General features: G+C 33.8%; 4 protein-coding genes across 5 annotated transcripts in view; 1 reads left to right on the top strand and 3 right to left on the bottom strand.

Annotated features, from left to right (window-relative positions):
- The first annotated feature begins 1,287 nt into the window (after nt 1-1,287).
- LOC107490824 (protein DMP6-like) lies at nt 1,288-2,291 on the top strand. The gene has a single exon (XM_016111643.3). It carries the CDS (start codon nt 1,589-1,591, stop codon nt 2,210-2,212), a length of 624 nt encoding a protein of 207 aa, XP_015967129.1. The 5' UTR covers nt 1,288-1,588; the 3' UTR covers nt 2,213-2,291.
- The window catches only part of LOC107490817 (pentatricopeptide repeat-containing protein At5g46100), a 29,509-nt gene continuing 20,431 nt past the window's right edge, over nt 2,055-11,132 (bottom strand). Inside the window, exon 3 of the mRNA XM_052261304.1 lies at nt 2,055-2,168. The gene's annotated coding sequence lies outside the window, so the exon portion shown is untranslated. The remainder of the gene's footprint in view (nt 2,169-11,132) is intronic.
- Nucleotides 2,072-11,132, bottom strand: part of LOC107490816 (pentatricopeptide repeat-containing protein At5g46100) — a 57,293-nt gene continuing 48,232 nt past the window's right edge. Inside the window, exon 3 of one of the 2 annotated variants that reach the window (XM_052261301.1) lies at nt 2,072-2,168. The gene's annotated coding sequence lies outside the window, so the exon portion shown is untranslated. Of the gene's footprint in view, nt 2,169-2,368; nt 2,518-11,132 lie in introns of those variants that run through there. The other variant, XM_052261295.1, reaches the window with a different exon arrangement.
- LOC107490823 (pentatricopeptide repeat-containing protein At5g46100-like) lies at nt 2,510-3,865 on the bottom strand. The gene is made up of 2 exons (XM_016111641.3): nt 3,094-3,865; nt 2,510-2,811 (listed from the first exon to the last, which is right to left on the bottom strand). The coding sequence occupies exon 1, from the start codon at nt 3,847-3,849 to the stop codon at nt 3,163-3,165; it is 687 nt and encodes a 228-aa protein (XP_015967127.3). The 5' UTR covers nt 3,850-3,865; the 3' UTR covers nt 2,510-2,811; nt 3,094-3,162.

Here is an 11,132-nt window from a genome sequence, read left to right as displayed (position 1 = left end):
AATGAGACACAGGAAATACTCACTGCATTGCCGGTTGGAATTGGTGTCTTCTGCAGCATGTTCTTTCTTGTATTTCCTACAAAGAGACATGGAATTGGCTTCCCACTTTCAACAAATTAAATCTTTTTTATATTCATGTGTGTAAACAATGAGATAATCATGTTTGGAACAAATTATCCGTGACTTCAAGTTATACGTTATTGAAAAAAAAATAGTAAGTTTGCACATGTAAGCATTCTGAAATGTCATGTGTTCAGAGGATTTCAGTCTTGAATTACATTCCCTTCTTTTTCCGTTATTTGAAAATTTTGTACATAAAATACTCAATATATTTTAGATACAATTTAAGGGCTGATTTTTTTTATTATGGAAGTAAAAGTGGTGATGTACTTTAACATTGTAATTTTTTGTATTTTTCAAAACTGTGGAAGTATACAAATCCCTGAGTCTGATTTCTGTACTTAAAATTTTTTAATTTTTTTTAACACAAATCCCTGGGACTGATTTGTGTACCTCTCAGAAATCCCTGGGTCCGATTTGTGTACCTCTCAGAAATCGGACGGTCCGATTTCTATACCTCTAGAAATCAGACGGTCCGATTTGTGTACCTCTAACAAATCGGACGGTCCGATTTCTGCTTCTCTAGTTAAACGATCCCACATTTGAGTATAACACCCCAACAATCCACATTTAAAACACCACTATCACTCCAATATTAAAAATAAAAAATTCACAATTTAAATTAAAATATACTAAATTATCGATGTACCAAAATTTTTGAATGACAGATATCTTAAAAGAGAAATAATATCAACAAAAGTGTTGATATAGTGGCAAAATCGTAGAAAAATAGTATGATTTATAGTAATAAGGAGAACTTGAATTATACTCTGGGAAAACGCCTCTAAAAAGAGCAAGATTAACCACACTTAGAATATTAATTTAAACCAATATGAAGGTTTTACTAGTGAGTAATATTACACGTGCATGAGATCTAAAGTTCAAATTATATTTTCTTGTAATAGGAAGGAAGGAAGGAACCCTTGGAATTCCTTAAATATATGGATCATATTGTTAATTTTGACCAACATCTTTTAATATCTCCCAGGAAATAGGGAAAAAGAAAATTCATCTGGATCAAAGTCAAGATATGACAATGCAAAATCACCACGTTGGTAAATTTCAACATAAAATATAGCAATCTGTTTCTGTTTTATTTCATAATTAATTACTCTGACCTATTCCTCCAATCTATCGTGTATAGCTTTCCTCCATGAGCAAGTTGAATTCATAAATCATAACTGTCAGTCTGTCATGCATGCTTTCAAGCAATACAAAAACCCACATGGGATACAAAAATATTCCACTTTGAAAAATACATCAAAAAACAACATTATCATGTTTTTCAGTTTGTGTTTCTTTCACGAAATGGCATATAACCTCTCTTAGCATCCCTTTCTCTCTCTTTGGAACTACTCAAGTTTGCCTAACTATAAATTTCCAACAATCCAATGCTGCAAAGACACAGCACAAACGTGACCAAAACAGAACAGAAGATAGAGGCAGCTGAAAGGTCTTTCTATAAGCCATGGATGCTGAAGCAAGTGGTACCCAGAATCAAGAAGAAAAGATCCCACTCCTGAGCAATGCAGAGATTCCGGAGGCAGAGAGGAACCAGATTCAGAAAGCCATTAGCCAGACATTTGAGAGCACAGCAAACTTGGCAAACCTTCTACCTACTGGCACTGTCCTTGCTTTCCGTCTTCTGTCTCCAATCTTCACAAACGAGGGCAGCTGCGACTTGGTCAGCAAGACCATGACTGCTGTACTTGTAGCTATCTGTGGTGCCTTATGCATCTTGCTATGCTTCACAGATAGCATAAAAGACAGCAAGGGGAACATCTGTTATGGGTTTGCCACATTTTCAGGCCTGTGGCTTATCGATGGATCAACCACACTTCCACCAGAATTTGCTGCTAAATATAAATTGCGGTTTATAGATTTCATGCATGCAGCTGTATCAGCTTTGGTGTTTGCAGCAATTGCATTATTTGATCAGAATGTAGTAAGTTGCTTCTTTCCAGAGCCATCTCTAGAGACAGAGGAAATCCTCACAGTATTGCCTGTGGGCATTGGCATTTTCTGCAGCATTTTCTTTGTTGTATTTCCTACAAAGAGACATGGAATTGGCTTCCCACTTTCAACAAGTTAATACTGATCTTTTACATTCATGTTTGTAATGAACTTCAATTTCAATAATTTTAATTGATTAGTGATTTATCATGTTGGGAACATGCTATATGTGGCAATCATGTATACTTATTCTCAAATGTGGATAAATTATATAACTACTTCGGTTAGAAGCAGTTGAAGTTGGTTAGTTTCCCATTTGTATGTTGTAATGCTCAATATTGTATTGAAACCGTGTATGTAACCCCAGTCAGTGAATGGATAATCAACCCTTTTCATCATTTTCTTGTCCATGTGGTGATATGTATATTCACTTGATGGCAGAACCTCGTTATTTATATGGCATGTTATCCAATTTAGTTTTCCCTTTTCAATAATTTCGTTTAATATTTAAGGCTGTTCTAAAGCTATCACAAGAAAGACTTATCTATCAACTCATCATTACGCCAAATATTCTAAGGATAATTGATTGCTTCAGAAACCCCTAAACAAGTTGAATCTACCTTAAATAACTTGTCTTGCTCCTTGTCTCATACTTTCACAACCGTTTTCCAGAAGAGATTTGATGCATAGTTAATTTATCCTCACCATAGACTTTTAACATTAGCCTGTCATCTTCCCCTGACACAACCAGAAAGAGGATGGGTCAATATTGTCTCTTCAATGAACATTTATTCAGCATTCAGTAATAGCCATCTAAATATTGACTGTGTTTGGAGTAGATATCATTGAATAAACTACCAATAGAAACTATTAATTCCCTTAGGTGGAAAATTGCATTATGAAAAGAGTGAGGAGCATTTGGAATATAGCCAATTTATTGTAACTAGAGTGACAACTCCTCTTATACCTAAAACAAGAAGAGAGCAGATTATGAGTCATAACAAGTAATTTTGCAATTACCTGAATTTAATTTACCCAAGACTTTGGAAAATGCAATGCGCATACATGTGGTATAAAATTTTACAAGCTTTAACTTTCAGCTTCAACAAATTTCTGTTTCAGTTCAGCAAGCAGTAGCTCAGTGGCTTCTCTAACTCTTTTCCGATCCCAAAGTCCAACTATTACTGCATTCCATATTCCCTCATCTGGAATGCAGCCATCTAATACCATCTCATCAAGAATTCGAGCAGCTTTGTGCAGGTCTCCCCTCTTGCAAAAACATTTGACTAAACAATCAAAAGTGCCAACTTCAATTGAAACACCTCTAGTTCGTGTACTAAGATACAACTGAAATGCACGGGGTGGATCAATACTACTACAAAGGCCTTGGATCACCATGTTATGCATTCTAACATGAAGCCCCCAAGTCACTCGACTTGGCTTAATACCGCCAAGCACCATCTCATCGATGAAGTTCGCGGCTTCTTGATAGCTGCATTCAGCACAGAAGCCCTTTATGATTTTCCCGTACAGCACTGCACTTGGTTTCAAACCTTGAAGCCTCATCCTGTCAAGAACATCCACAGCTTCCCTATGCTTTCCTTCTTTGTATAGCCCATCAATTAAAGTTGTATAAGTGACATTGTTAGGCAAATGACGTTTTATAATCATCATTTCTAAAAGCTCTAATGCTCGTAATGAATGCCCATTTTTACATAAACCGTCCATCAAAGAAGTATAAGTAAAAACATTTGGCTCAATGCTGTTTCTTTTCATCTCTTCAAGCAATTGCATGGCTTCATCCAGGAATGAACAAAGCATTCCCACCAATCCAAGTAAGCACCTTAGGGAAACTATTTTAGTGTATCCACGGTCACATTAATACTCTTTTTAAAAAAAAAACTTTGATAATTTGATGCTTGATCATCTATTAGCCCCAAGTATATATAGGTTGTAGGACTCATGTTTGAACGTATTGTCTTGCAGGTGGTGGTACACCATTTAACCGCAACCTAGGTAGAAAACTCATGGTAAAAGGGGTAGGGTTACTCATCCTAGAACTCTTTATTATAAGATTATTGTACTTTGTTTAATAAGCATACATGGCCAATTTGCCCTTTGAATAATTGATCTAGCTTTATTGTAAATAGATAATGTAAATTGAAAATTCTATTTAATAAATTTATTATTTTTATTGTTTAATTTCAATTTTCTTTTATAAAATTCTAAAGCTAGAAAAGACTGAATGAGAATCAAAAATAAAAATATAAACCAAATTTACCCTTAATTTTCTCAAAATGACTGTTTATTTGCTAAAAATCTATGATTAAATTTTTTATATATTAATAAGGTTCTATACAAATTAAGTTTATGACTAAAAGAGTACATATGTCCACTATAAAAGAATTGGAGCACATTATATGAAAATTAACACACAAAACAGGACAAATTAAAACAACAACCCTCTAACACTTAGCTATTAGCTGACACCAAAATACACTATCAATATTAGCAGACGAATAATGACAATTATAACAACAAATGAATAATAATCTAAATGATCCAATTTTAGCATTAACAAATCAAAGCATTAAAGGTTGAATTTCAGCAACTGCAAATAATATCAATTTAAAATATCAAATATTCGATGTTTAAGAGAGAAAGAAAAAAGAGGTTGAGTGAATTCGTTGTTGAAGTAAGGTATAGAGAGTGAATCTTAGGGTTTTTAGAGCGTTAGTGTGTAATAGGGGAGAAATTGGCATTAAAAAGAAGTAACAATGATAAAAATTACTCACGACAAAGCTGTCTAGTTCTCTTGCTGCTGCAGCTGAGACCAGAGGATTTTATTTATAGCATTTGGTACAATCCACGCCAATGCCACACATGCACCAAAAAAATGGAATTGCAGATCAGTCACCATAACGATAGCAACACCGATAGATACCACCGTCAATGCTATAGCCTGTAAAGTGACAAATAATATACTAGGCATTTCAATCTAACATGAGATAAGCAACAAATAATATACTAGGCATTTGAAGAAATCACGGTCAGTTCCAAATTCAGTCTCAATTTATTTAGTTTAGCTTTATTGTAAATTAGTGCCACATACAAATGCTAAAAGTTGACCCACCTAACCGAAACTTATGCTTCAACTACATTGTAGTTATAGTCTGTTAAGTGAACTTAAAATACAAAGCTTTACAACATAAAAGGACTTGAAAAAAAAAACTAATCTTAGAAAATTATTAATAAGCAAACATTGACAGAATATAGATCAATAACAGTAGGTGTGTGTTCTATGGCCTCGTCAATTTTGGAAAGAGCAACTTCATATTTTCCTCGTCTGTCATAATGCTGCACCGGAAAAAATCCTCATAAATAGGCCAAAATAGAAGAGGAAGAAAAGATAGTCAAGAAACCAATATGAAAACTAGCTACAGACTTGAGCCAACAAAAACAAAGTCCACATAAGAGTTGAAGGGGGTTCTTTTTCCACCTTGTATAAATTATAAAAATGAGTAAGTTACCAAAAAGAAGAAAAGAACTCTTAACGTATTATCAGGGGTTTTGTGATTTATTTGTAATGGAACTCCCTGGAGAGAATACAAAAGAAAGAAATCACAATCAACTTCGAAAAATCTGAACGAGGCATAATTTGAAGTTGAAAAGAAACTTGAATACCTAGCAATCTGCATTGTAGTCAAGCAATGTTTTCACAGTTAATAATTCTTCGGCTCATAGAGGAGTAGTAACTATATATTAATTAAAACAAGTAAAAATTATATATTAATTACTTTTTCCATTCTTTTTTAATTATCTGTCACTCTAAATATATTAATTCAATGATATATCCATTTTCTATTGGCATTTTATATTCTCTACCTCAGTGCCTATTGGCATTTCATATTGGATTGAAATGAAATCTATCTCAGTTAAAAAAATGGATATTTACTACGATACTAATAAAACATAAACCAAAAAAGCGAAAGGATATATAACAATGCGATTTGCAGATTGGATCTTAATTAATTACCTGCATTGCATTACAATAAGGCTTGAGAGAATGAAAAGAGTGCCTGCAGGAAGAATAAAAACTGCCACTAGAAACGCCATGCCTTTTTTTTCCTCAACCTGCCCCTAAATGCAATACAAATTTAAACGACCTCTATTCCCTCAAGTCACATACCACTCGCTACACTAATTTCATAACAGGGCAATCAACCAAAACCAACATACATATCACAAGCTTATATTATTTGCTCATTTCTATCACCTTTCAGATCCAGAGAACAAGGACCTTCCCCCTTGTACTTATAATTTAGTACACAAATCCTAACCAAATCATATATATCCCTTAGGTGAATTGAATTTTCTTTCACTTTTATATCAAAACCCTTTTTGTCTATATATGAAGCATTAAATGTCAAACATTACTTCTATAAACTAAAATAAGATTCATTAGGCGGCAAGAATAATAAGTTCAGAGCCAAAAAGGGTGCATGAATATAATAAAGTATAGAAATCGTAGTTAATCACATGTTATAATTAATCATGGAAAAAATTATATCCTAAATAATGCATGTTAGGTATAAATAATGCATTCGACTCAACATCTTATTCACACCTTCTCAAGGCTCAAATGTAATTTATGAAATGCCTAACCGTGATTATTCATTGTGACTTTGTTACATACCCTGAGGAAAAAGCTGAGTCAGCAGTGCAGGCAGCTAAAAAAGGGAAGATAATGATCCCTTTACCTTATCATTATTCTAGACGAAATAATAAAGGAAAGGGAGGAATAACTGATTTAAATAATTGATTTATTTTAGGAAGTAATAACTGATTGAATCAGTTAGAGGAGAATCAAGGACTGCATGATTTTAGGAGGCAATAACTGATAGAATCAATCAGAGGAGAATCAGGGAACTGCATGATTGTGAAGATTTTGATTAGAGAGAGGGTGAGGCAATAAAAGAAGGAACCGAATAGGTATTAAGGCAGGAAAAGATTTGGAAAGGCCTAAGCTAGGAGAGAAGAAGACTCTCGAAATTCCTCTGCTATCATTTTTCTATTATATTGTAATTTTTGCATTTCCATTCAATAAATTCCAGCTGAGAGTATTTTGCCTAAAGGGTAACCTGTTCAGTTTGTTTTTGTTTTACCGAGTGCTGTGGGAGCATTCTGTTGGTACCAGTTTTAACAACTGGTATCAGAGCACCGGTTCTGGGTGTTCTGTGCATGGTGTCCACGCGAGCTGCTATGGAGTCAAGGTTGGAGGCGGTGGAGAAACGGATTGAGGAGTTACAGGAAGCTCAACAACGATCCTTGGAGGCATTCTCAGCAAATCTGTTGAGACAAATGAGGGAGTTGCTACCTCAACAGCACCAAGGTGGAGGTGCTGGTACTAACAACACCGGAGGAGGAAATGATGGTGGAAGGAACGAGCAAGATGACGAGAGGGTAGAAGGGAACGGTGCAGCAGACGAAGCGCAGAGGCGATTCGAACCAATTCGAAAGCTTGACTTACCGGTATTCTCGGGGGAGGATCCGAATGGCTGGTTGGTGAGAATGGAACGCTACTTCAGGGTAATCGGAGTAGTTCCGGCGCAGAGGCTGGATTTTGCAACAATGGCTTTGGAAGGGGAGGCCCTCACCTGGTTCGAATGGCAGGAAGAGCACACTCCTTTTCATACCTGGATGAGGTTCAAGCAAGACCTCCTAAAGAGGTTCCAACCCGGAGCAGCTCTTAACCCAATGGCTCCGCGATTAGAGGTGCGCTAAGTCGGAGACGTCGCACAGTACCGAAAAGATTTTGAAGCAGCGGCCAGGACACAACGAAACCTCGGGGCGGAGACTCTCGTGTATTTTTGTGAACGGCCTTAGAAAAATGTTATTGGAACGTATGAATCAATTGTTTGTACCTTATATTTCTTCAGGATTTTATTGTTTGTACCTTATATTATTGTTTTATTAAGGGTAGGAGAGAACACAAAAGAAAACACCATTGCTATTTTGGTATTATGAACTTATGATCAGTACCAATATTGAAACCAAACTGAAGTTACTGTACAACTCATTAATTATACAAAGACCGGTAAGCAAGTCTAATGTTTCTACACAAAAAACTACTTTAATAGGCAAAGTTAATATAAAATGATAGGAAATGTTATCATTTTTTCCCTTATTAGCACTATTTAGTACATTAAAAGAAAACAAAATACTAAGTATTGCCTGCAAAATTTCTTGATGTCTTCCCTCCATCAATTGCTCCTTGTTCCAGATCAAAGTGTTGTAAATGGAGGAGGAGGAGGAGCTATTTCAGTAGCTCTTGCCCTCAATCAAAATGCTGCCAAGGTAGCTGCAGCTATTACTTTCACTGTCCACAAAAAAAATATATATTAGCATTATATTTTTCAATCCCATAATTGTATGTTGAATTGGTGCTTGCATAATTTGATTCAGGCAGTTTGCTAGCATTGATGGGACTCACAGGAACCTTGACCCCAAGAATAGGAGTTCTAAAAAATCTTACTGCTCTGTAAGTATTCATAGTATGACACATTCATTCAATCTTGGTCAAGCTAGATTTTCATATGATTGGGTAGTTAGGTGATAAAAGTGGTTTGTTAGTCAAGCTGGATTTTTTAGTGTAATCATTGATGTGTATATGCTTTATCATGCAGTTCTTTGCAAGGGAATGCCATCACAGGAAACATACCAAAAGAATTAGGAAATCTGACAAACTTGGGCAGGTTGGATTTGGAAAATAACAGATTAACTGGCCAAATACCATCTTCCCTTGGCAATCTGAATAAGCTCCAATTCTTGTAAGTATGTGTTAAAACTGGTACCAACAAAATGCTCTCACAACACTCGATAAAACAAAAACAAACTGAACAGGTTACCCTTTAGGCAAAATACTCTCAGCTGGAATTTATTGAAAGGAAATGCAGAAGTTACAATAGAATAGAAAATGATAGCAGAGGAGTTTCGAGAGTCCTCTTCTCTCCTAGCCTAGGCCTTTCCAAATCTTTTCATGCCTCAGTACCTATTTGGTTCCTTCTTTTATTGCCTCACCCTCTCTCTAATCGAAATCTTCACAACCATGCAGTTCCCTGATTCTCCTCTAATTGATTGAATCAGTTATTGTCTCCTAAAATCATGCAGTCCCTGATTCTCCTCTAACTGATTCAATCAGTTATTGCTTCCTAAAATAAATCAGTTATTCCTCCATTTCCTTTATTATTTCGTCTAGAATAATGATAAGGTAAAGGGGTTATTATCTTCCCTTTTTTAGCTGCTGCACTGCTGACTCAGCATTCTCCTCAGGATATGTAACAGGTGGGTTCAGAGTTCAAAGTTTGCTATAAGAGAAACCAAAATCCTTTCTTCATCCTATAAATGTTTGCTGTGATGACATTGATCAATAAAGCAATTACATATAAAAAAAACATGACCAAGTGAAGAACAAGTGAGCACTGAGCCACTGACCTTCAAAGACTACGCCGACAGACCGTTGATTCAAATCCACTTCAAGAAAGTAATTAACTAATTATCCAACAGAATCAACAATACCTCAATTGTAATTTCGGTATCAATCCTAGGGCTAGACAGAAATGTGTTTATGAACCAAGGAGATTTCCACCCTGAAGGTGATTCAAGGCTTATCCTAAAAGGTGTTTCATTAAATCTAAAATCAAACAAACAGTCAGTCAGAAACAGTGCAATAATTGCCATCAAATAATCAACACAGTCACAATCTAGGTACAATTAAATCACAAAACAAAATAGTAAAACACAACACACAAAATTAGCAAAAAACCAGAGCTAATCACAAGACATTCACTAATCAATAAAATCACGACACACAAAACCAGAGCTAACCACAGAAACAGAGCATAAAAAAGTAAATAAAAAAAAACAAAGAACAACTGAACAAGTGAAGAACAAGCGAGCAAGACATTCACTGACCTTCGAATAACACACAAATTATAACAATTTTAGTAAAGATTTAGTTAATATGTGTTCTAAAAGTATATGATAAATTTATTATTAATAAAAAATTTAAATATTTTTATTTAATGAATGTTAATTTAAATTTTTTATATTTTTAATTATTTTTTTAATTTATAAATTTAACATGTACTTTATAATATAAAATAGATAAATTCTTTTGGTAAATGTATTATTATATGAGTGATATTTTTTGCATATAAAATAATATTATTTTTGTGATTAGGAAACCAAGTAAGTGTTGATTTTACCTTTTATATTTGAATCAATATAAATAATTTCAACCAGTATATTTAATAAATTTTTTATATAATTTAACTAACGTGCTTTAAAGATACGTATTAATAAGAAGATATGTTAGTAAAAAAATTTTTTATGATAACCCTAAAAGATGCTTTTGTAAAGATACGTACGAGCAAATTCATGCTTGTGTTTTTTGAAAGTGAAAATATAGGAGAATAATGTTTTTTTAACCAACTTAAATAATAGATTAAAAAATAAAAATTAATTTTAATTTTAAAAAACAATACATTTTACCGAAGATCTAGCATAACTCCAAACACGACAAATTTCAATTAATGATGACATGTTAATTTAGTGCAGTAAAGCGACGCTAAGAACATTGACGTTCAAATTAAGGCCTTGTGTTTAGTAAATATGGCTAAAGAATTCCGGATACATTGGTTATGGGGCAGATTAAATGCTAAATAAACTACGCTCACAGTTACTGTCACAAATGAACGACATTTGTTATTATATCAGTGCTTTAAATGTTAAAAATTTGTATATTATTTAAAAGTTATTAATTTATATTTTTAAAATATTTTATTTAATTTGACATATTTTAATTTTATTTATTTAATTATTAAATTAGGCTTTGTATTTGTAATTTAAAATTTTTTATTTAAATTTAATAAGAGATTGTAAATATTTTTTAATTATTATAATGAAAACATAAAAACGATTTGAAGAGTGTCAAAATATATTTTAGTTTCATGATAAAATTATAATGTAGATAAATAAAGTTAAGTGAATCTCTCTTG

Source organism: Arachis duranensis, chromosome 5, assembly GCF_000817695.3.
Source record: "Arachis duranensis cultivar V14167 chromosome 5, aradu.V14167.gnm2.J7QH, whole genome shotgun sequence".
In the NCBI taxonomy this organism is placed as follows: Eukaryota; Viridiplantae; Streptophyta; class Magnoliopsida; order Fabales; family Fabaceae; genus Arachis; species Arachis duranensis.
This window is presented reverse-complemented; position numbering and strand designations above follow the sequence as displayed.

Excerpts from the sequence above, each read along its gene's own strand:
- LOC107490824 (XM_016111643.3), top strand. The coding sequence starts at position 1,589 with ATGGATGCTGAAGCAAGTGGTACCCAGAATCAAGAAGAAAAGATCCCA.
- LOC107490823 (XM_016111641.3), bottom strand. The coding sequence starts at position 3,849 with ATGAAAAGAAACAGCATTGAGCCAAATGTTTTTACTTATACTTCTTTG.